Raw genomic sequence first — 26711 nt, 5'->3', positions numbered from 1 at the left:
CCACACTCAACTACTTTCCTCTACAATTAGCTCTTTAACTGTATTATTTCCAGCTTTTTCAGCTGTTAACTTTATTTTTTCTCTTAGTGTTTTTCTCCCCAGAAGAAGCTACAATGATCTGCTGAGCTGTGGTGCCCTCATGGAGGGGGCCATCGGCTTGAACACTGTTGCTAACCACTTAAACATTCTCCCTCCCCTGATAATAACATTTTACTTTCTTCGACATACTACTAGTTTACTCGTTTAGTTACAGATTTACTAAGAAAATACAATAAAGTGTATCTCTTACCAAGTGGAATACTGTATTTACTAAGAAATCACAATGTAACTATAGAAACATTACTTGGTTTATATGTTGTGTATGTGGATGTGTGTTTGTGTGTGGGTGGGCTGGTGTTGGTGTATGTGTGTGTCTGCTCTGTCTTCTCGATCCCCAGTGAGTCGTGGTGGATGGCTGCTTATACTGAGCCAGGATCCTCTGGAGGTTTCTTCCTGTTAAAAGGGAGTTTTCCTCTCCACTGTCGCTAAATGCTTGCTTAGTATGAGGATTGCTGTAAAGTCACTGACACTAGTCAGTGACTTGATGCAGTTAGCTGGGTTTCTTATATATGAAACTTTTTTCTGATTGGCTTAATGAACTGACCTGAATTGGAATGTTTACAATGTGAGGTGCCTTGAGACGACTCTTGTCATGATTTGGCGCTTTATAAATAAACTTCAATTGAATTCAGTTGAATAGAATTGATGTCCGCAAATTTTAAAGATGCATTTTGATACCAAGAACGTGCTTATTTTCAAACGAGGGGAACAATATTTTATGTTTTTGTGAAAATAAGTCCAGGACTACAAATGCGCTTCATGAAAGTGACGTCATCGAACCAGACACGGAAAAAACTGAGGGAAAAGGGCTGTAGGTTCAGCAAACTTCCCACAGGAGGAAAGAACCACCATAAATCTGGTCATTTGGTAAGTAGCAGCTACTTTGGGGAGAGGAGATTATGTGGTGACGTCACATATGCGACGTGCCAATTTCTAGTTTCTAGTCATGCTAATTACAAACTTTTACAAGCTGATAAATCTCAAAGTATGTGATTGGCGTGGTCAAAACACCCATCATTACCCATGATGCAGAAATGACTTAGGCTCCCAATAGTTTAAAATCCTGCCCACAGGACCCACAAAGAGTTGGCCCTAGGAGTTGTTGCAAGTCTTCTACACAACTTTAATTTGAAGCAGTGCCATGAGCTTCTGCTTAAGCCACAACCCTTGTTTAATATCATTAAAAATACATTTTCAAATCATCAACTATAAATGAACAGAAAAAAGATGAGTAAAGAGAGCAGAGCATCTACTATAAAGGCTGGGAACAGGCACTCGGTAATGAATTATAAAACAAGTCCCTCCATCTGAGTTTAGTCACTTTCTACCGTCAGCAGCTCCTTCATGCACACACACGCACTCCAGGCAGAACAGAATCATTTTTGACTTTTATTCAGGTTTTAGCTTTTTGAACATCAATCTCTTCCGTTTCATTTTCTTTACCCATATGAAACAGTTATTCAGTAAACACAGAATAAAGTGTGCTGAATACAATCCACACCAATAGATATTGGATTTTCCACCAACCACAAACATGCATGCTAGGCTAATTTACTGCGTTGCTTCACTTTTAAAAACATCTGCTAACCAACACACTTTCTAACAATTTATTTTAACTGGACAAACTAAAGAAATAAACAGTTATTGAAATTGATATTGTTTGAGTCACCTTTATTCATTGGAGCTTTCTGTGCTAGCTCCAGCTCATCTCTAACCAGTCAAAAACTGTAAAACGATTCTGAATTAGACATTTGAGCGTCTTTTGAGATTTCTGCAGTCTAATTTTAATAAAAATATTCATTTCAAACTGAAGAAAAATGTGTATAATTTAAGATGCTAGGAGCAGCGGAGCACTTACTTTTAATTTCCTGAAGAGTTCCGTGCACAGTTAGTGGTTTAGTCTCAAATGAGGGAGCAGAGCAGCGCAATCCTAATTAGACAAAGTCCTGTTGTGAGAAATTAGTTCTGAATTTTATTTGCGAGTGTGGAAAAGCTGTTTGTAAAGATGGTAATAACTAAATGCCCCTGTCAGGAGGTCTGCCTGAACCAGCTGTTGCGTTTGCCTAATTGATTGCACAATAATGAACCATAATCAAGAACTGGGAACATTTCGGTCAATCATAGAGCCCAAAGAACTAATAATGAGCGCCAACCAGTGATGAGAATGTTTCATTTTAGAAGCATTTTTAGGAAAAAAGATACATTTAGATTTAATTGTTTTAAAAGGCTGGTTAGTTATTTTTTATGTTTGGGGTAAAATACCCATTCACATGTTCTTCAGATTTTATTTTCTACTTTTATGACTTGCAAAACTCTTCTCTCTTCATCTCCTCGTTTATGATCAGCTACGCTCAATTTTTCTCTTCTTCAGCACCACCTTCCTCACCTTTTCCAGTTTGCCACATTATGCAGATATAGCCTTTATATAATTTAATAATCTATGTCCATTTCTTATTTTATCCTTTATCTCTCTGCAACCTTCTGTCAGTCTTTAAATGCCACATGCTGTATTGATATGCTTTCTTATATAGAAGAAATCTCATTAGCTTCAATGAGAAATTGCCATTTTTTTATTTAGATATGTAGTTCAACTTCCTCAAAATACCCAAGGCAAGCTGTGCAGAGATTAGGATCAAATCAGACTACATTACATCTAGGAATGTCTCATCAACAACATTTATTACATTTTTCTTGCCCTACAGGTGCTAGATTGCCCTTACCTCCTGCTCACTGAGCTTTCACAAAGGCTGCGTTCTCACACACCTGACAGATGTTGGACTGCACTTTCTTCCCACAGGCTGCTAGTCAAGCGAGTTGTGTGTCCATGAGTAATGTCTATATGTAGCATCCTCTGCATCGGTGCTCTAGAGAATCCTTCATGGCACCGAGTGTTTACACAAGGCTCACATCCAGGCTTGCAGACATGCACATCAAGGTTAGAAAACGATGCGGTTGTGCCCGAAAGCCTCAGAGCTGCTCACAAAAAATGACCCTTCAATCATTTCCCCCTGCTGGAGGAGAGAAGGACTCAGGGTAACTCACGTCAGACTTCATATGTCTCTGCAACTAGCCATCAAAAGGAAGAGGAAAGACTTTTGGAGGGGGGGGGGGGGGGGGGGGGGGGGACATCAATGCAAACCCATGATATTTGCCCACAGGCCTGATAAGATTAGAACTGAAGCAAAGCTGATAAAATAGCTGCTGCAGTGCTGTAAAATCACTCACACAGGAGAAAAGACAGCTTGTCATTTGTCATTTCAGCTGCATGCATTACGCCCCATTTTGTGCCTTTCTCTCATTAGTCCTCGTTTGACTTTGAAGATTTCAGTGGAGTGACAGAAATAAGTCTTATTGTTAGAGATATGTAGAAATCACACTTTGACAGGCCTCACCGCGCTTCATGAGACATGGCCACAGATTTGAAAGTTTCTCTCTATTATGTCTATTAAAAAAGATTTTACCTTGTTATTTATTGAACAAACAAACATCATATTTGCTTAATGTGAAAGCAAATGCCTTACTGTAGTACAGTCTGACAGCTGTGTGACTAATTATGTGTGGTGTGTCGGCTAGAATTCACAGACATGCTCATGTTTATATTCATGTTCCACTGGTCCCATCACCCTGCCTGTCAAGGGCGGACGCGGACACACATACACACACACACACACACACACACACACACACACACACACACACACACACACACACACACACACAGTCAGGTTTCCAAGGTCTCCAGTGTCTGCTTTGGGGATTTCATCTGAATCACTCCTTAAGAAAATGAAAACACAAAACAAACAAACAAAAAATCATTAAGCTCAGTTTGTTTGAAAACCTTAAAAGCGAATCTTATTTTGCTTTTCATCCAATGCATTTGAATTTTAAAGCTCTTTCAACATTTTGAGTCATTGTCACACTGTCTGCTGTATGAATGGATTGATTTGGAAAGGCAGCAATAAAATAATATAAATTAAATAATAGTGAGTGAGTCATAAGTCATTATTTGTACATTGTGCAGGAGGGCATGTGTTGATGAAAAAAAGGAAGCTATTTTTATTGTTATTTTAGAACAAAGTGACCTTTAGATCTTATTGGTCTTAAAGGTCAACTTAACTTATATTTTTATATATTTGCGGTGGTCTCTAGTAGGAATGAATGCTTCTAAAGTCGTCGTCTGGGTAAAAAATGCCCAGATTTGCCTACTTGAGGGCATAGAAGTCACCCGTAGGAAAAAGTAGTTTCAAACGGCAGAATTTGGAGTCTTGTTTCCTGATATTTGGACATCATGCCTCTTATTGGCTAACATCATTGTGACTCTACCGCTAACTGTTTTTTCCTGCAAAGTTGATCTTTTATTTCCAACAACACAAGCTGGTTCAAGGAGTTCAGCTTGTGTGCTTGAAGGAGTTCTGCTGTGTGGTGGGGTTGCTAATGCTAATGGTTAGCTTTAACTAGCTGACACTTTTCCCGTCGTGAGCCAAGATGGGCGAGTCCATGAAAGTTGAGTGACAGTGTGATGTAAACCTGTCAGGTTTTTATGAATTTTTTCTATCTATTTTCCAACAGAGCTAATGCAGGAAATAGCGGTAGGAGACCTTGTTAACATTTAGCATGCATGCAAAACTTTCTTCAGTGAACTTGCTCTTTAAGAATCCTGAATTTGGCTACACTTGTTTTTCTTTTATTCCTTTTCTCTTGAATGCTACATTACCAACATTCCCGTTGGGTGTGAATACACGGGCATGTTCCCTATAAATAACACACCTACAAAGTGGAGTAGGTGATTGAACAACACCGTGTGGGTTTAGTAATTAGAGGGCAGCAGAGTGTGGAGTGGTTGGACATCAATCCTCAACTGTCTCTCTTTTCTCCTCATTCTGTGTTCTGGCCGTCCCCCCTCACCACCTTGATTTCCTTTCCATTGATTTCTTTCACCTCATCATGTTGTCCTGTTAGCGCCGGTGCCCTTCAGTCAGCTGTGTTCGTGGCCTTTACAAACATGTTGGAGGACAAAAATAACCTCGTTTCAAGTAATCAAAAATGTTCCACTCTGCTTTGGTGCATTGGTGGAATCTGAATTAGATGTTTTTTGATTACGCAGATATGTCAGTAAGAAGCTATGAATATGTTAGTTAATGAGAATACAAAGTTTGTTTAGGAAAATGCTAAAATATTTTACACTTCAAATAGTTCATGTTCTTCTATTTCCAAACCAAAAACAGCCTTCTTTATGATTCAAATACTTTTGAAGGTTCTTTTGTTTGGTTGAAAAGTTTGGATATGAGCTTTCTTCCCCTAAAGCCGGACGTACACTGTGTGACTTTTTCTGTTGTTATATTCAGCTCCATCTCAAACTGTATGACTTTGTCGTAGGGCACTACTCACAAATTTTGTCGTCACTACATATATATATATATATATATATATATATATATATATATATATATATATATATATATATATATATATATATATATATATATATATATATATATATATATATATATATGTGTGTGTGTGTGTGTGTGTGTGTGTGTGTGTGGTAGCAACATGTCGGACCCAAAAATATGTTCAAGTTTTATTTTTTTTCTGGAACATGTTGGACCTTCGAGTTTGAAACCCCAGAAGAGAGGAGACTGATGTGCAGTTATGGACGTTTGTTGTCCTTGGGGCTTACCGTAGTTTTAAGATGGCACACCTTGGTTTATGGGCGTTCGAAGGAGAAGGTAGAAAGAAAGCAAACCAAGGTTTTGGGATATAATTGAATTTGATATTTTATTTTCAGAATGCTCACAAGCCAAAGATGTTACACTAAAGTAGTCACTACACATGATTTTGGTCTGTAAGCAATGTCTGCTTTCATGCACTCATGCATATTGCTGCTGCTATCAAGTAGAAAAGTTAGCGTTTTTTTTAAATTACATTTTTCTTTTTGATGGATTCTTACAAATTTTAACTACTGATGCAGAAAATGAACCTCATTAGATTAAGAATGTATTACTAAAAAGAACATTATATTTTCTCAATACGAAATGTTCCCAGTGATGACTGCACTCCCTTTCCCACCCAGTTGTAATAACAGTTTCCATTAGTCACCACACACACACACACACACACACACACACACACACACACACACACACACACACACACACACACACACACACACACACACACACACACACACACACACACACACACACACACACACACACACACACACACACACAGTTCAATAAATGCAGGTTTCTTGCTTTCAGATGAAAGCCCCGGAAGTATTTAATGTAGGCACTCCACAGATGTTATGATGTCCTGACCCTGAAGGTTGGGTCACAGACGTTTACATTTGTCTTAATAGTTATGATCTAACACAATTTCAAATCTGTCATCTTCAACCATCATTTTGGCCAAAATAAAAACACACAATCTACATCTCTACACACTTAGGGATAAAACGGAGAGTAAGATGTTTTAATGTCCTTGGTCAAGATAGAAGCTTCTTTAAAGCGATTGATCATTGTTCCAATCTAAAATGTTGAGTGGTAATAAGGGAATGTGTCTGGATAATGAGAGAGAGAGAGAGAGAGAGAGAGAGAGAGAGAGAGAGAGAGAGAGAGAGAGAGAGAGAGAGAGTGTGTGTGTGTGTGTGTGTGTGTGTGTGTTTTAAACAATGATGCCAGTAACTTTAATATAACGTCATTTCTTTGTAAGGAATATTATAACGCGTCACTATTTCCATACTAGTGATCAAATTAGAGTCACTTGTCCAAGCCATTCTGCGTTATTTTATCCATTACTCTGGATTTTTTCTGCATAGGATAATCCTGAGAATAAGGAAATAAAACATGGCAAAGGAGGAGCCAAGATCAGTTTTGCATAATGTATTTAACCAATCAACACACACTTTCCATGCACAAGGGAAGCTTCACTATGCAACAGAACGGCACCGCAATACCATTTGTTGGAATATAACTCTCACTCGTGGTGCAAAAATAAAAACAAATAAAGCACCGTCATATTACTGAATTAACGACTAAAAACATCAAACACAACCCTGCAATAAAACCCCAACAAAATGCACAATAAAGAACATAAAACTGGAAAGCTGGCTACCCTTAATGCACTCTGGAGCCGCATGCAGCTCTTTCATCCATCTGATGTGGCTCTCTGCTTGTAAAATAATTAATGAATATTTAATTAACATATATTTTATTTTACTGCCTTCATTTTTATCTGTATGCCAGTTCTAAATGTAAAGATGGTCTGCGTAAACCTGAACAGGTCCAACGGGTGACGTTAGGAGCTTTCTGAGCTGAAGAGGATGTGAGATTATGGACTTTTCCTCAGACAGGCTCATGGATGCGTCGCCACGTTGGAGGCAGGAACAAGCGCTATTCAGTTAACGTTTCATAATCAGGGAACATTTTCTCAGTGACGAGTCTCTCTGAGAGACAGGGTTTTGAAAACACTCGCTTCAGTGAGAGGAACCTCCCTGCACGTCTCTGGTTCTGCAACGCGCTCCAAGCCCCCGATTTGCACATCTTCAGCTCGCTGTCAGCACCTTACGTGTGCGCTGACAGCGAGCTGCGCGGAGCTGTGTGTCCAGCTCAGATGTTGTGATGGAAATCTTTTCTGGATTGGTGTAGCGATGTGATATATGATAAAAATATCAGCGCATCTGCAGCCTTGAGGTTTCTCCGTCAAAATAAATGATCAAATACGAGAAATATCCAGTCATTGTGAACCCTATCATTTAACTGTTTTGCCTTCTTGTGAAGATTGTTGCAAACAGGAACATTAAACTTGATTAACACCAGAGCCATGCACACTACGCCGTTATCTCCAGCTCCATCTCTGTAAATGAAGCAAAAACAAATTGATCGGATCCTTTTCTTACCTTTTCAACAATGTTTAATGTAAAGTTTAGTTCAGCACAAAGTTTAATTACAACAATCCAACGAGACAGAGCCTGGATTTGTATTCTGAACAGTTTAAACATGTTTTAAAAGGAGACGTGGGTGACGCGTCAAAAAGCGTCACCTGCTCAACATTAAAACCACTATCAGGGTGAAAAATATCTAAGCACTGTCGACACAGACGGGCCACAAATTCTGGGTCAATTTAATACAAACAGTTTTATTTATTATCTTCTGCTGAAAAATAACTTTTAAGGTACATGATCGAATGGTATTTGTTGCTGTCACCTGTTGTGATTGGTTAAAGCAGCTCTCTGCTCTCTTAGGGCAGGCCCCGCCCACAACGCCGTGGCTGCTGCGGCTCCCAGAGTTTTCTTTACTGTGGGAAACCGGTAATAATGGCTCTTTGATGGGAAAAGGTTGCCGACCCCTGTACTACAGCGTGATCAACAATGACGGGAGGAGAGAGAGGTGGGTTTTCCAGCTGGAAATACAGTCATTATTTTGAGTTTGTATCAGCTAAAGATGAAAATATTAAAGTTCGTTGTACACTCTGTGCTGGCTCTCTGTGTTTTATTTTTTATGAATACTATTTATTTTAAGTGAGGTGAAGAAAGACTGTTTTTATTTTATTTTTATACAAACATGAATTATGTCAGGCAATAGGTTATAAGTTCAGCTTAAAATGTAAGGAGATACGTTGTTGACATTAATGTTAAAAAGCATCTGCAATAAAGTGAGTGTTGGCAAAACCAGTTGTAGATTTCATGTTGAGGCAGTGGAGAGTGTTTTTCGTAGATTCTAAAAGTAACTAATAAAGTAACTCATGATCTAACTTAGTTACTTTTTAATGAATGAATCAGTAAAGTAACTAAGTTACTTTTGGAAGGAGTTATCAGTAGTCAGTAATCAGATTACTGTTTCAAGGTAACTGTGGCAACACTGATGTTAAACCAACCACAGTATCAGTGACAGTTGTCCTGTTTAAACTCATGAAGCTGCAGAGTGAATCTGAAAGGATGATCCACCAAGTTACATCATATTTATTTGAGCTTGTTATGTAAGAGTTTGTGCCATGTGTAAATGTGTGCTAGCACTGTTGTCGCCAAAAAGGTCAAGAGGTCATCTACAACATATATTGAGTTGAATTATGAGTCCTTAGGTTAAAAGCTTACTGAGATTGTGGGAGCCAAAAGCTGTGTTCTATGTTTCAGTCCAACTTATGTAAACCAGCTCCAGTAAACCTTGAGCCCTCGGATCATATTGGGATAACAGGGCTCGTCGACCTCTGGGCTGGAGGGTGCGTCGACCATATTGGGAAGTGTAAACATCACCCCATCCTCTCTCCACATTTATCAAAGGACTGTGGGAGTTTAAAACCAGTCTAAAAAAACAGTTTAAAACCAGTCTAGACCTGCACACATGGTTAATAATGTTAGGAACGGGTTAGAAGAAAGTCAAAGTGATTGTGCTTCTCACCTTTGATGAAAATTATAAAAAGGTCATGCAAACAGGATGTCATTTTTTATTTAGCAGAAAAATATCTACATCTGCCCTGGTTAATTCTTTTAACGCACCTCAACTTTTTTTTTAAAAAAAGGCAAATTTTTTAACCACTAATGTTGACCAAAGGAGGGTGAGAAAAAAAGAAAATTATAAAAAAAATGAATTTATATGATCAATCCAAATAACCAGTTAATTTAAGCTAATGTAAATAAAACATTTTTAGCCATTTTAAAGCTCTTTCTCTAGAAAAAAGCACAGAAATGTACGAATACCTTTTCACAAATGCTTCATGTTTGAATTATCTGGTTTATTGTTTATATCTGAAATTTTTCTCCGTGTGCTGACGCACATATGACGCACTTCTTATTTCTTGAGATTTTTGCATTTTCACCGCAATCAAAATCACCTAAAATTATAATTATTTTTATGTTTTACCCAATTTCTATTTTTCTCTCCTCTACATTTGGATTTTATTATAAATTGTCCAACAATCCCATCTTTCCATCCACTTATTACTTCGTGTATCTACCCACTGAGCTCCGTAGAGGTGACCCAGTCTACCTTTATGTCAGAGGTTCATCTCCTTATTTCCCACAGCCTCCATTCTAGATTCATGTTTAATATACTAAGAAAAATTCACTTTTAAACATTTTCCCTTAAAAAAGGTTGACAAAATAATTTTAATTATTGTTCTTACTAAAATATGCACAAATCAGGGCTTAGGCTAGTGTGAAAGGAACAGACAATGTTTACAATAAAACTAAACACAAATCAATATTTAAGATGGTCATTAGAACCAACGTGTGTAATGCTTTTGTCTAATCTATGGCTCCTTTTGAAATATAAATAATAGGGTAAATAAAAATGGAGGAGGAGTTGCAATGTATGTGGATGAAAATGTAAAGTTTAAGGTGGTAGAAAGAATGACAATAGCAGTTGAGAACATAATGGAATGTGTTACTGTTTAAATTATTAGGGAAAATATGAAGAATTTAACAGTGAGCTGTATATACAGAGCACCAAATTCTAACAGTGACAAGTTTAAAGAGATTATGGAGGAACTTTTTGCAAGTGTGCAAAAAAAAAGACACTTTTATTTGTGGCGATTTTAATATCGACTTGCTGAATCCCAGAGAGCATAAGAAGACAGATGAATTTATTGTTTCAGAACATAGTATGAGTCTCTACCCATTGATAACAAAGCCTAGCAGAATAACAACGTATAGTACTACAATAATTGATAATATATTTACAAATTGCATGGAAAAACAAATTACCAGTAGATTGCTATTAAATGAAATCAGTGATCATCTTCCTATTTTTGCAATTTTTGATGGTGGCAAGAAGACAAAAGACACCGATAATAATAAAAGAGTAAAAAGAGTAAGTGATGCCCTGAATGAACTAAAGGAACTAAATGAACAAGTTTGGATAGTTCTTGATAATAAAAATGTTAACTCAGCTTATGACAATTTTCTTAGCATGTTTAAAGACTTGTATGATAAAAACTGTCCAATAGTGGAATACAAAACAAAACAAAAAAAAGATAAGTCTTGAATGACAAAGGGGCTTTTAAACGCTTGCAGGGAAAAAAATACTTTATGTAGAAAGTTTTTGAGTGAGAGAACTGTGGATGCTGAAACAGGTATAAAAAATATGAAAATATGTTGACAAATATTTTGAGAAGCTGTAAAAAGAACTATTATGACGAGATACTACAAAAAAGTAAAAATAACATTAAAGCAACATAGAACATTTGAAAAAATCTGATTAGAAAGGCACCAAATAAAGACTTATCCTGATTACTTTACAGTTAATGGCAGAGAAATTCATGATATGCAAGAGATAGTTGAAGGATTAAATGATTTTTTTGTAAACATAGGACCTAACCTAACAAAAACACTTAAAATCAGGGAGTAGTAAAGAATGTGAAAAAAAGATTGGAGCTCCGTCAATGTTTTTAAAACCAACAAATAAAAATGAAATAACCAATATTGTTAATAAATTTAAGAATAAAACATCAAAAGACTGGAACGATATAGACATGACATTGGTGGAAACAGTAATTGAAAATATAGTTCAACCACTACAATGCATTTTTAATTTGTCTTTAGAATAGGGCATTTTTCCACAAAAAATGAAAAGGGCAAAAGTAATTCCATTATTTAAAGAAGGAGACAGACATACATTTACCAATTACAGACCTGTGTCTCTGCTTTCACAGTTCTCCAAGATTTTAGAAAAACTTTTTGCAGATAGATTGGACAATTTTATAAATAAACAAAACCTGCTAATAGACTGAGGTAGTCAAACAACTACACAGCGGCGGAGCCCCGGGGGTGGAAGAGATTCGCCCTGGGTATCTCAAGGCTATGGATGTTGTAGGGCCGTCATGGTTGACACGTCTCTGCAACATTGCGTGGTCATCGGGGGCAGTTCCTGTAGAGTGGCAGACCGGGGTGGTGGTCCCCATCTTTAAGAAGGGTGACGGGAGGGTGTGTTCCAACTATAGGGGGATCACACTCTTCAGCCTCTCTGGAAAGGTCAATTATTGTATAGAGGTGTGGGGAAATACTTATAAAACCACCTTACAGCCGTTATTTAATCTTCAAAAAAAAAAAAAAAAAAAAAAGCAATAAGAATAATACATTATGTAGGATTCTATGAGCATACCAGTAATCCATTTTTAAAATCTAATCTACTTAAAGGCCCCGTGTGTGAAATTCACAGAAATCATAGTAAAAAGATCCGACTCTTTAGCACCACGCAGTTTAGAGTCGGTATTGCAGCTATTGGAGCCCCCGAGGATCAAAAAGGGTTTTTTTAATCATTATTTAAAACTTTATTAACAAATATAACAAATACAATACAAAATCGTGTTGCTGTAAACGGCAGCATGTCATCATCTAATTCCAGCTTTCAAGTCAGCGAACAGGTTAGTTGTTTTCATCTAACTTATTTTATTAATTTAATCTAAATAGGTTTTGAATAAGAAAAACTTTTTAATGTCAGTTATGTTTGCTAATAGCAAACGGCAGCTAGTTAGTGATGACTTCTGACTACAAAAAATGACAATATTTTGTTCATTTTATTTGAGAAATGTTATATTTCTATTTGCCATTTTGGAAATATACAAGGTAGTGTAGTCTGTAATTGTTTTCTCTCCGTAAACAGAGTCAGATATCATCCGATGGTTCATCAGTGAAGACAGACAGAGGACGAGGGAGAGGAAGAGGGCGAGGAAGAGGGAGAGGACAGACGTGTGCCAGCGCACAGAGAGGCAGAGGTGTTAGACATGCGACAGAAGCAGGGCAAGCATCCCAAGATGAAGGAGCCGAATTTGCTCAAACCAGCCGCAACGTTCCACGCACAAGAGGAAGAGGCAGAGCTGCAATAAAGTCTAGAAGATCGGCGCTTTCAAGCGCTTTCAAACTATCCCGTTTCTCAAGTTTGCTTGTAGAATATGTGTGATCCTCCATCGCTAGAAGTACGGTGTGGCTAGTTTCTTCTTCTTCTTAGTTACTTTGTCAGACTGCATGCTTACAAGGCGCACTTCTGCCCCCTGCTGTTTCTTTGAGGTTACATCATTTAAAAACGCAAACATCAAATGCGAAGCTTAATATGTTGTATGTCCCTAAAAGGTCACTGTATTTTAAGATGGCGCATGCCATATGGAGCACCGGTCTGCTTCTTTTGTCTAAAATATTAAAATATAAAGCTAATAATAATGCTTAGAATAAATGCTTGTTTGAATTATCATTAAAAAAAAAACAAATTTGAGAATGTGATACAAGAAATTTGATAACTTATAAGATGAAATATCACACATTGGGCCTTTAAGGTCAGCAATATTGTTAAATATAACTCAGTGCAAATAATGTACAAAGTGAAAAATCAACTTCTTCCACTGAACTTAAAAAACATTTTAGGGAGAGAGAAGGATGCTCAGAGGCCAAAATAACATGAAACAATCATTTGTACGTACCACACAAAGACTATGACCATTTCCGTCCGAGGAGTGGTTTGGTGGAATAGCATAGAGGAAAACATAAAAATGTAAAACTGTTGTACAATTCAAAAAATTATGTAGAAGAAAACTTTTGGAAAATTACTAATTTGCTAATGAATTATGATAGACATTAAGCAAAGTCAATAAGGTCTAATTTAGAATTTTGATTTAGACTTTGGATGTTTTTTAAGATGTAAAAGTATAAATGTTTATAAGATTTCTTGTTAATGTGAAAATTTAAGTTTTGCCTATTGAATTGGTTTATGATGTATGTGTAGAGATGTTTATTTGGATTTTGGAAATGGAAAGATGTTGAGGGATAGGGCAATGAAAAGCCTTGAGCTTCTCCCTATTCCCTTTTAAGGACCAAAGAGGAATCTCTAAATCCTCTAAATAAGAAATTTTTATTTTGTATTTGATTTTAATTTGTTTTAATGGTCTGAAGTGAATAAACAAACAAACAAATTATTAATTAATCAATTAATTAATATAAATATATTGAGGTTATTTTTGTGTCACAAAACGTTTGCAGAACTTGAATTTCATTAAAATAAATAAACAAAATTAAAAACTTCAGTTCTAAGGAAGTACACATAGCAACAGATGAGTGATTTAAATCTCCTGTAACTCCACCCCAACATTTAAAAGAACTTTAAGGACTTTTGAATTTTTATGCTCGCGATTGCCCCCTCAGGCCAAAAGCTTAACAGCAGCTTCAATAGTAGGTTTGTGCACTAGACGCACATGCTGTCCTTAACGAAAATAACAGCTGAGACAGTCCCGTGTGTGTGTGTGTGTGTGTGTGTGTGTGTGTGTGTGTGTGTGTGTGTGTGTGGGTGGGTGGCCCGGAGGACAGAGTACAGGAGAACACGCAGCTAATTAATTAAATAATATGATTCTGTACCTTTCTCTTCAGCACAGCCGACAAAGGTTTAAGATGGGTCAGTCTTCCTGCATGCTCAGATCATTCCCTTCCCTTGTCCGAAAAATTGTTCCAAAATGAAAGTTGAACCCACATCTTTTTTTTTTAATCTGTGAATTCAATGCCGTTCGGCGAGTCTCAAAAAAAATTTTGGGCATCTTACTGTAAAAAAAATATCATTAATGTAAAAAGGAAACTCTTAATAAATTATGTTCACACCCAGAATCAAACCCAGGTCTTCTGCAAGGGAGTCAGACATCTTACAAGGTGAGCTACACTCTAGTAACATTCAGATTATCTGTAACTTTTATATCCTTGATGACACCTGAAACAATGTCAAACCAAAGAACGGTTCGAAGCGAAAATGGCTATTTTGTTGCTAATTTGCAGGAAATATCTAGAAGAAAGTTCTACAGAAAGTAGCTAAGGGTCCTCAGAAATGTAGCTAGGTTCATCACTAGGCGTTAGGAACAGTGATAAAGTCGGTGAGTTGGCACTACCTCACTCTTTGCTGCTAAATCTACGGATAGCGAATGCTACGGGCTATGCCTGACCGTGAACGTGCATGAAGCAGCCTGCTCAACCCGAGCAGCTCTCTTTTTCTGTGATTTTACAGAAAAACAGGCAATCACAGTAAAAATGCCAGGGCTCATTCTCCAGGACCAGGGCATTGCAGAAGAATGTATGAAGAAGAAATGTATTATTTCTATACATGTTTTGGCTGTCAAACTTCCATAATGTCCCTTTAAAGTATGTAAGAGAGTTCAAATTATTATTTTATTCATTATTTATTTATTTAACTTATGTTTTTCAGGAGGATAAACTGCTTGAGATGCAACATCTCGTTTTCGAGCAGGTCCTCCTACAACACAACCGATAACAAATAAGGTGGCAGAGTTAGAAAGTTATAACAGACTTAAAAAAGAGAAAAGAAGGAAAGTAAATAAATAATAATAGTAAAAATAATGATATGTATAAATATATATATACACACGTAAAAATATGCGTATACACACACATATATACACATATGCATGGATACATAGATACCCACACATGTACAAACGTACATACATACCTATATACACAGTTAAATTAAATAAAACTAAATTAAATAAAACTGCTGTGAGGCACTCAAAGAGAAATAAGGGCAAAATATTACATCGTATTTAAACCTAAAGTGAAGTAATATCCCAGTTGAATACAAAGATTGGCAACAAAAAACAGCATTTTAGCCAGTGAATGCACTAAATCATTATAACAAAGATTAAACAACGCAACTACAGCTCGGCTTTACATAAGCACAAACAGTGCGGGAAAATTGGTGAATTCATGAGATAGATCTTAAATGAAAACGGAATATTCTCTCCTTTTTTCTCTCTCAGCATGAGCTTTATTTCTCTCATCAGCTCTTTTAGCTTCCCTCCTGTTCTCTCTCCTCCCACCCCGCTCATGTGCGCTGTTTCACAGCTGGAAGTAAACTGCTGTTTGATCTTCAAGCACCCAATCAGTTCTTATTCTCAAACAGCGTGGATTCCCACCATCCAATCAACTTCAAAAGCAGAAACTTTTCCTCTTTCTTTCCTTGTTGATTCCATTTTGATTCCCAACTGTGTGCAAGCAGGTGTTTGTGTGTGTGGGTGGGGGTAAAGGGCTGTTAAGACTGAATCAAAGAGAAATCTTGCCCACTCAGCCAGTATGTAAACACACATTACCGTTATACTATAATGTTTGTGTGCTGGAAAAACTGAGGGTGCATGTTGCAATAAAAGCTTTACTTTGAAAGGAACTGCTTTACATGTGACACACACACTCTGCAATTAAGCCATTTGAAGACATTTAAGAGTATGAGAGGGCAAAACCGTTTTAAAGATTAAATCAGGATTTTAGCCAAAAAGTTAAATAATAAAGTAAAACTGTTAAGTTGCTCGTTTCTGATTGCCTTTGTACGTGTGTTTGGTTTATATTGTGTGAAATCAAATTGAAGAAAAACAACAGTAGAACTCAGGGTATATTTCATAGGGAAAGTAAAATAATTACCACTAATCTGAGAGGGAAACTGAAAAAATACTTCAATTTGCTAGGGAGCATAACAATTGGACTCAGGAGCAATGGAAGAAGGTCATGTGGTCTGATGAGTCCAGATGGACGCTGTTCCAGAGTGATGGTGCATCAGGGTAAGAAGAGAGGCAGATGAAGTGATGCACCCATCATACCTAGTGCCTACTGTACAAGCCTGTGGGGGCAGTGTTATGATCTGGGGTTGCTGCAGTTGGTCAGGTCTAGGTTCAGCAACAGGATGTGCTCCAAGAATGATGTCAGCTGACATCTTCCCTGATGGCACAGGCATATTCGGGATGATAACACCAGGATTCATCAGTGTCTCAATGTGTCCAAAACGTACAGCTTTGCAGCCGATAGAAACCCACAACTATTGACGGCAGCTAATTGCTGCATACAACATTTCATCCAAAACACAAAACAGCAGAAAGTAAACCACAGACTTTGTTGGATACATGCTGCAGCTTTTCACTACGTGACATTGTGTGAACTGCCAAAATCATGCAATTATTTGCTGATTTCATGACCAAGTAGGACCAGCTGTGTAGAACACGTTTGCTGCAGTTTAGCGTCGGAACGCTCCCAGTGGGAAGGGACACAATGCCGAGCTCACTGGGTTAATGCATCTATTACATTACATACTGCAAATGCATTTGGTGGAAAGCCTAGGTAAAGCCTCATAAAGCAGAGTTTTACCCTTTTCTTTTTTGTGCACATTCTGACATTTGTTTCCAACATTCCGATCTTTAAAGATCAAAGTCTGTACATCAGTTGTTATTGTCCTCGTGTAAAGTCTAATTAAGGATCAACACTAAATTAAATAGATCTTGGAGAGCAAGAGAATTAAAACTAGTAGCACATCTTTAAACAGAATGCTGTGTATTTGTGGACTGTGGCTGCAGCAGTTTAGCTGAGCCACAGAAAGGTTAGAAATGTCACACACACACACACACACATACAGCTTCAATGAAGCAGCTTAACAACATACACACACACAAACACAAGCATCACACTGCTAATGTGAAGCTGGCACAAGAATCTCCATCTGGAGTCTCTTTTTCCTCGACAATAAAAGCTAAAGGGGTCATATATCTGCCGCAGGTGGGATGCTTTAAAAAAATAGCACCAAGAATTTTTATGATGCATTTTATCATTGGACCAGTCTGGCATTTTTGATGGCTTCTCTCCAAAATTGCAGATACACTTTATATGTTTGTCACCACAGACCCTTACAATAGTTTTTTTCCACCCTATGAACACACACACACGCACACACACACGCACACGCGCACACACACACGTTCCTCCTGTGGTTTTGGGAATGGAAAAACCACACCATTACTCCCAGAGCTCACATCTAGTCACTGCCCTTCACTCCACATAACCAAAAATCATCAGATCCACGACTCTCACACATCTCCATGGTGTCACGAAATCACCTCATTACCTCATGCAGAAGATTTTTGATGTTTTGGGTCACATTAATCACTTGTGTGAACATACCAGGGTACATCAGTGCAGTCAGACCCTAAAACTGCAGCTGTTCACACTAAAATGAAATTAAAACCATAAAGTGCTTTACAAAACTACCCTGAATGTCCTCAGTTACCAGTAGCTGATAAACTGATTTTTAAACACGCAGACAGAGCATCAATGGTCTTTAGCCTTACCTGCGCTTACAGTGATGGCTTCAATGAACTGGTCTCTCCAGCTGTTGGTCCCTACCAACAGAGCCAGGTTGGTCTTCTTTATAAGCTTGTCCACTGTGTTCTGTCAAAAGGACAAACATTTCCACTGATTATTCATTTTAAATTGGTTTTCTCTACTTTTTCCAGATAGTTTTGACTGTTGCTGCTTCTGTCAGATTATTTTGTTTTCTACTGAAACCAGCAAGAGAAGACAAAAAACAATCAACACTTTAAAAGGAGTGGAAAGTATGGCCACCGAAGGAGAAAACTGGTTATAGTCTGAAACAAAAAACAATAACAAATCAGTTTTAAAGTTGTACTAAAATAGAAATGGATTTGTCCCAATCTTGTGGAAATAATCGCAGCTCAGTGTTCCTTTTTGACACTTTAATTCCTTGAATGGATGCACATCAGTTTATCTTGAGTTTTACACTTATTCTTAATTAGAGGTCGACTGATAAAGGCTTTTCTATTGACGATACCAAGAACCATATGTAGGAAACATGGTCAGCCAATAAGCAATGTGTACTACCGATTTTTATAAGTCGATTTCCATGTTTCTTATCTAGATGCTTTCCACCTTATTAGACACCCAAAACTGTTAATTTAGAGGATTTATAATGCAGATGTTATGAGTGAATGTAAAAACGTGTTTGATTAAAATACCCAACCACACTGGGCTGCCCGAGGATGGCTGACTTTAAAGCTTTAAATCAGCTTTACTAAGGACAAATATTGGCCAATCCCGATTATTAAAAAAATGATAAATATCATCTTGATATATCAGCCAATCCTGATATAAAAAAAAAAAGATAAATATCGTCCCGATATATCTGCCAATCCCGATATATAAAAAATAAATATCGGCTCGGTATCAGCCAATCCCGGTATATTAAAAAAACAGATAAATATCATCTCGATATTTAATCCAATCCCGATAAAAAAAAAAGATAAATATCGGCCCGATATATCATCCATTCCCAATGTACAGGTATAAAAAATTCCGATAAATATCATCTCGATATATCGACCAATCCTGACAGAAAAACAAATAAAAGATAAATATCGTTCCGATTTATCGGCCGACCAATGAATTGGTCTACCCTGATTCTTAATCAGTTTTTTACTTCACATTTATTATTTTTTATTTTTTTTATTTTCACCATTTCTCAAATTGCTCCAATGCTAATAAAGGTCCTGTTTTCTTGACAAATAAGTAATGAAAACAATCCAATTACAGATAATCTACATGCAGTTGATGCCATTCTTCTACAGCAATCACACGGGCAGAAAAATCGCAGCAACAAAACTATTTATTACTGCAATTTTATATATATATATTCTTAAAAATAAGGAATTTGTAACTTTGTTTACTTTTACAGGAAATCTGCATTCTTTAAAGAATAAGAGGGAAAATATAAATTTTCAGATTATCTGGTGAAAAGACTATACAGATGACAGATCATTTGCTGCTGTGGCCCCTAGACTCTGGAACTCTCTCCCCCTGAGCCTGAGATCAGTGGACTCAGTGGTTTCCTTTAAAAAGCAGCTGAAAACTCACCTGTTCAGGTTGGCTTTTGTGTGACCTTCATCATCACCCTCTCCTTGTTCTGCTCTCACTACCTATTCCACCTTCCTCAGGATCCACTGATTTCCCTCTTTCCTATTCACTCTCTCTTTCTTTACATTTTTAATCACAACTGTCTACTTTTTGCTCATTTAAAATATATTTTTAATTATTTTCTAAATTCCTTTTTATATTTTTACATTTTTTGTTTTTGTGAAGCGCCTCATGTTTTTTTTTTATCTTGAAAGGCGCTATAGAAATGATATTTTCTTATTCTTCTTCAATATTTTTGCACCTCTGAAACAATCTGGATCACTTCTAGATCTTTATGAATTTGACTTGTGTGGATGTGATACATTCACTGTCACTTTCTAATCAGTTTTGATGGCTTTTCAGCTTTAAAATATGTTTAACTTAATGTGCTTATTGAAGTAAGAAATGCACTTCCCCATCCTCTGAACATTTACGTTTAAGCATATTTTAAAACAGTCCCTATTGCATTTCTCTTGTTTTCATGTGTTTGCTTAACTCTTGATCTACCTTGATACAACCTTTAAAAGGCAAGAACTAAGACCTGTTAGGAAAATACAGCACACACACACACACACGCACGCACGCACGCACACACACACACACACACACACACACACACACACACACACACACACACACACACACACACACACACACACACACACACACACACACACACACACACACACACACACACACACACACACACAGTAATCAGAGGAGCAGTGGGGATTATGCTCTCTCTGTGTTCTGAACACTTCAGAGAGAAAGCTAGGATGCTAATTGTGTTGAATGGAGCTTAGGGATGTAAAAAGTACCTCGCGGCTGCTGTGGACACACACTCAACCAGCTTTCTTCTGAATATCGAATATTTAGGCACAATTACCCCTTTTCTTTCTTCCAGTTATTTTCATCTTGTTCACTTCTTTCAGCTTTCATATGTAACTTAGCTTATGTGAAAATAATGAACTTATTTGTATAAGAGTTTTCATCAGTGTTTAGAGCTACACACATCTAAGACACAGCTAATAGAAATAAAATGTCAAACTAGGGCAAGAATAGGAAAAATGATGGAAAAACGATCAATTTTGGTACTAAAATTGGCATTTACAACATTTTTGTGCTGTGTGTATACCTGGGTCTCATCTGGCATGACTTAATTGCAAACAAATTAAATTGTGTAAATGTACTTTTTTTTAATTGCAGGATTTTCATGGTCTCAACTTGATTGCGATTTACCATCATCGTATTTGGAATTGAGTTGAAAATCTCTATCACTGCCACTGAGCTGTGACTGTTGGCAACACGTTATTAATAGCACTTGAATAAAAATTGTCCAGGATGTTTAAAAACAATCACAAGGCTTCACAAATTGTCTGCATGACGTTTCAGAGCCTGCCTTTTGGGTTGCTTGTTATTTGAACCGGTTTAAAGATAAAAGAAACAGCTGTAGAGATGCTGAGAGAGCCAGTTTAGTTTATGACAAGGTATTTCAAAATGAGGGCCAAAATCATCAAGTTGAAATTCTTCATCATTTTTTATATTTAATAAAACACAACAATTATTAAAAAGTGATTGTTTAGTTATAATGCAAAAAAAAAAAGACATTAATAAAAATTCTAACATAAATGTATTAAAATAGCCAGTTTAAGTCAGCAGCGATTTCCACCATTCTAAAGGATATGTAGGGGTGCATAAAATCACTCTAAAAGCAACAAATGGCTCCTAGGCCACACCTTGGACATCTCTGGTTCATGAGGATCCAAAATCTAAGAATTTTGATAATTTTGATCAGGCTGGTGACCAAATTACAAAGACTTAAGTCTTTGCTTTTTCACCTAATGGTCATCAGCCATGTAGCACTGACTTCTTATCAATGGCACCATTTGAATGCAAAGTGGTAACAGATCTTTGTGTGAGATTGGACCTCTGACGCACAGGTGAACTCTGTAGTGAGATCCTGCTTTATTCAGCTCCGGCGCCTTGCAAGGATTAAACATATGCTATCCAGAAAGAACCTTCAGATTGTGACATCTGCATTTGTGCTTTCCAGACTCGACTACTGCAACTCTTTGTATATCGGTCTGACCACTTCCACACTGTCAAGGCTGCAGATGGTTCAGAACACCAGTGAGGTTCATTACCGGAGTGAAAAAATGGGAGAGCATCAATCCAGTATTACTGGTGCTGCAGTGGCATACGGTAAAACATTGCATTGAGGTCAAGGTTCTTGTATTTACATTCAAGTCACTAGCAGGGACTGCACCACCTTATCTATCATCACTACTGCAGAAACACGCCCCCTTAAGATCACTGCGCTCCGCTGCCAACAACCTACTGGTTGTTCCACGAACCAAAGTCGCGGAGATCGCGCTTTTACTGCTTTTGCCCCAAAACTGTGGAATGCCCTTCCACTGGAATGAAGGCTCACAACTTCACTTGGGGCTTTTAAAGCAAAACTGAAAATGCATTACAGACTCAGCACCCCGCTAGGCCTCTGTTCTGATTGTTTTAACTGATTGTGTCAACTGACCTTGTGATTATATGTAGGATTTTATTGCTTTGGTACTTCACATGAATTCATGTGTAGTACTTTTACTTTTTATCAGGTATCCCTTATTATTTTAATGTTTGTTGTTTTTACACTGCTGTGTTCAGCACTTTGAGCTGCATTGATTGGCAGCAGGAAGGCACTCTATAAACAAATAAATGAAATGAATGAAATGAAATTACAAAAATATTTTGGGTAAACTGCAATGGAATCAAGACAAAATAAAACCTGAAAGAAATTTTTATGACAGATCCACACTTGTCTCAATGTATTTGGGACATAAAATAGTTCTCAGTTCAGTTTTGTTTCTCCAACCAGACACTAGCTTTGCACTCTAACATGCTGATGCATGTTCAATTTACCATTCTTTCCCAGGGTATATACAGCAATCCTTAAGTAAAATTTACTACTTTTTAATACTTTTTTTTTATTACCTTCAGAATTTTTTTAAAACCATCACAACACTAAATTGCAAGTGTTAATCAGCGACCTATTTACACGTATTTTAACATATATAACATACAAAAAGAATAGACTTAGAGACTCACTGATGTTGACAACGTATTGCACATATTTATTTTACTTAGAAAATAAGCCAGGCACTTCTGTTCAGCAGTTCAGACAGTTGACCACGGGGCCTGAAATGATGCAGAACGACCACTGAATATGACGTCATCATTATGTGACCGGATATGCTAAAGTAGGGCTGCTCGATTATGGCAAAAACAATAATCACGATTATTGTGACTGAAATTGAGATCTCGATTATTTAAGACGATTTTTCAATTGATGTAGATTTTTTTTATTTATTTTTATTCGGTCATAAAACTGCTCAGGGCACAATCAGGGCAAAAATAAACAAGAAACAAGATGATCACTAAAATAACTCCTGATTCCCAGTATAAAAAGAACAATATACTTATAGCTCATAGTTTATAACCCAAGGGCTATAGACCTTGGTTTAACTCATTTAAGTCTAACCAGTACAGACCCAAATACCAATATCTTGCAAATACTGACAGCAAGAATTATACAGTGGCATTTATAACAAATACATGCAAATAAATTGATGTTCACAAAATTTTGCATAACATTTATTGAGTCGTGTCAAGGTGCTGTAGGAGAGTGCACTAGCACTGTGTCCTCAGAGAGGTTAGTTATTAGTTATCAGCGTGAGGAACTTATTTCTACCTTATTTATAAACTATTTATTTACAGGTCCATCAGTTAATGTAATAATTGTCCCAACCAAAGCTGCTCCCCCCACCCCCCAACCCGGTCTCACAGCAATCGGGGCAAGCTGCACGTGTGTTTAGCGTGCCGCACGCGCACATTTAGCCATTTTTAGCGGCTCAGGAGCCCGCAGGTACGGTGTGTGTCACTCACTCTGGTTACTCCAACAGGGAGCCGACTCTGAGAGCCGTTTCTTTAGCGACTGACACATCACTACATCATTCCCTTTCCTAATGTCCTGAAGAACGGTCCGGAGCGCAGGCGGAGTGTTTAGCTAACCTGCAGCAGGAAATGTCGACGACAGTTATCCAGAAAGTAGCTAAGGGTTACCAGAGATGTTTCCGAGGTGTTCGCTAGGTACTTTTAAGATTTAAAAAGTCAAGAAGGGGGTCTGAGAAGCTGTTAGAAATAGCGTCAAAGTCGCTAAGTTGGCAACGGAGCGCTTCATTTGCAACTCAGGGCAGCTCAAGTGGGAGGAGCAAATAATCGGCTTGTTTTATTTTTATAATCGTTCAAAACATTTCATTCGGAATATATTTCTGTGTCGATGTTCAGAATATGACACCTGATAGTCTGAAAAAAATAATACCTAACTTGGAAAAAATAATACCTCTGAGACCAAATTTAACACTTTTAATGGCCTTAAATTTGACTATTTTTATTTATCACTTTTTAATACTTTTTAAAACCCCGCGGACATCCTGTTTCCTCTCATTTTGGTATGTTTACACTGTTTACATTTCTTTACAACAAATTCAAAGTTTGATTAAAATCTTCTGGAAACATGATTTTTGTAATATAACCTCTATAATAAAGACAATCAGAGTAAAGTTGCGCTTTTACTAACCAAATACAGCTTTATACAGGCTACTTTGTTGTCAATGCTAGATTGTGGGCATATTTAACTGCCATATATGCCATATATGCCATCTTCCGGAACTGTGCCGCTCTGGGTGGCTGCATGTTGGAGTAGCTCTGTTGACTATATGCAAGTTTAGCCTTTTTTTGGACATTTTTTCTTCTTGTTTCTCAAGAGGGACAGTGTTTTTTGGACATTTTGCTTTTCTGTTTCTGGTGCTGTGAAGCTTAGAGGATTTTTGCTGCAATTTTTTTAACTTTTTGAGGATTTATTATGATGCGTAACCATGGCAACAAACTGGTTTACAATCGGGAGCAGCTGATTAACATTGGAAAGGCTAAAATAATACCTCAACTGAAGCCACAAATCCCAAATGAGCTAAAACGCAAGAAGCGTGGGTGCAGAGTGGGAGCAAAACGGAGACAGAGAAAGAGGAAATTCAAACAGTCTCTTCCATCAATCATAATGGTTAAATTGAGATCACTGGCCAACAAGACGGATACACTCCAAGCCCTTTCAAGGACCCAGCCAGAGTATCGGCAGTGCAGTGTAATGTGTTTCACTGAGACGTGGCTAAAGGACCATATCCACCTCTCTCACCATCTCTCTGCCAGGATTCCTGACTGTAAGAGCGGACAGAGATCTGAAGAGGAGCGGGAAAAGAAAAGGAGGTGGAGTGGCAGTGCTTATCAACAACAGATGGTGCCATCCAGGTCATGTTTCAGTGTAATGTCGTCTCTGCAGCCCAGATGTTGAACTCTTGGCAGTAAGTTGTCGCCCATATTATTTGCCAAGAGAGTTCACCAGTGTTGTCTTGGCAACCGTTTATATTCCACCTTCAGCCATTGCTGAAAGTGCATGTGATGCCATCAGTTCCGTTGTCGCTAAGCTACAAACCCAGCGTCCCAATGCATTTGTGGCTATATCTGGTGATTTTAATCATGCCTCGCTCTCTGCTACACTTCCAACATTTCAACAGTTTGTCAGCTGCTCCACCAGAGAAAACAAGACATTGGATTTGTGTTATGCAAATGTAAATAATGCATACATGTCCAAAACAGACCTCCTCTGGGACAATCAGATCACAATCTTGCTTTTCTCTGCTCAGATTACAAACCACTTGTTCAGAGGCAACCTGTGACAAGAAGAACTGTAAGAAAATGGTCACAGGATGCTGAAGAAGCCCTGCCTGGCTGTTTTGAGACCACATATTGGATGACTCTCTGCCTAGGATATGATGAGGACATCAATGCCATGACTGGATGTGTCACTGACTATATAAACTTCTGTGTGGACAACATCATACCCACCAGAACAGTGAGATGCTTCACTAATAACAAACCCTGGATCACCAGTGAACTGAAAAATCTGCTAAATGAGAAAAAAAGAGCCTTCAAGGAGGGAGACAGGGAATTATTGAGCAGTATACAGAAGCAACTGAAGATCAAGATCAGAGACAGCAAGGAGACATACAGGAAGAAGCTGGAGAACAAACTACATAGGAACAATATCAGAGATGTCTGGTCAGGGATGAAGAAGAGCACTTTGTGGCATGGTGTGGAAACAATCATCTGACCTTGAATGTGAACAAAACAAAGGAGATGGATTTTAGACTTCAGAAGAAACAGGGTGGAGTCAAACACTGTTTCCATTATGGAAGAAGAAGGGGAGGTGGTTGAGGAATACAAATACCTTGGAGTTCACCTGTACAACAGACTGGACTGGAGAAAGAACAGCGAAGCCGTTTACAAGAAGGGACACAGCAGACTGCACTTCTTGAGGATGCTTAGGTCCTTCAATGTCTGTAGCAAGATGCTGCAGATCTACAAGTCTGTTGTTGAGAGTGTAATCTCTTCAGTCATCGTCTGTTGGGGTAGCAGCATCAGAAGCAGGGACCTGAAAAGGCTCAACAGCCTAATAAAAAAGGCTGGTTCTGTTCTGGGGACGACTGTGGAACCACTGGAGGAGATAATACAAAGGATTCTCCAGAGAATCAAGAAAATTATGGACAACTCTGAGCATTCTCTTCACAAGACTGTCCGACAACGGAAGAGTGTCTTCAGTCAGAGGCTTCTTCAGTTTCGCTGCAACACTGACTGCTACTGGAGATCCTTCCTGCCAACAGCCATTGTAATATAAAATGACTCTTTGACGACTTGATTATTATTATTATTCTGAGCTACTACAGCAATCAATTTCCCTCTGGGATTAATTAAGTATTTTTGAATTGAATTGAATTCAGTAGATGCAGAAATCCTCTAGTCA

The 26711-nt window shown here is 37.7% G+C and overlaps 1 protein-coding gene across 4 annotated transcripts in view; it reads right to left on the bottom strand.

The window, feature by feature from the left end:
• The window catches only part of slc8a1b (solute carrier family 8 member 1b), a 221889-nt gene that overhangs the window by 23100 nt on the left and 172078 nt on the right, over nucleotides 1-26711 (bottom strand). For all 4 annotated transcript variants that reach the window (XM_054750257.2, XM_015944700.3, XM_015944698.3 and 1 more), the window contains exon 7: nucleotides 18187-18286. In XM_054750257.2, the coding sequence (XP_054606232.2) occupies nucleotides 18187-18286 (100 nt within the window). The remainder of the gene's footprint in view (nucleotides 1-18186; nucleotides 18287-26711) is intronic.

Source organism: Nothobranchius furzeri, chromosome 12, assembly GCF_043380555.1.
Source record: "Nothobranchius furzeri strain GRZ-AD chromosome 12, NfurGRZ-RIMD1, whole genome shotgun sequence".
NCBI lineage: Eukaryota > Metazoa > Chordata > Actinopteri > Cyprinodontiformes > Nothobranchiidae > Nothobranchius > Nothobranchius furzeri.
The sequence above is the reverse complement of the archived record's forward strand: the minus strand, read 5'-3'. Positions and strand labels throughout refer to the sequence as shown.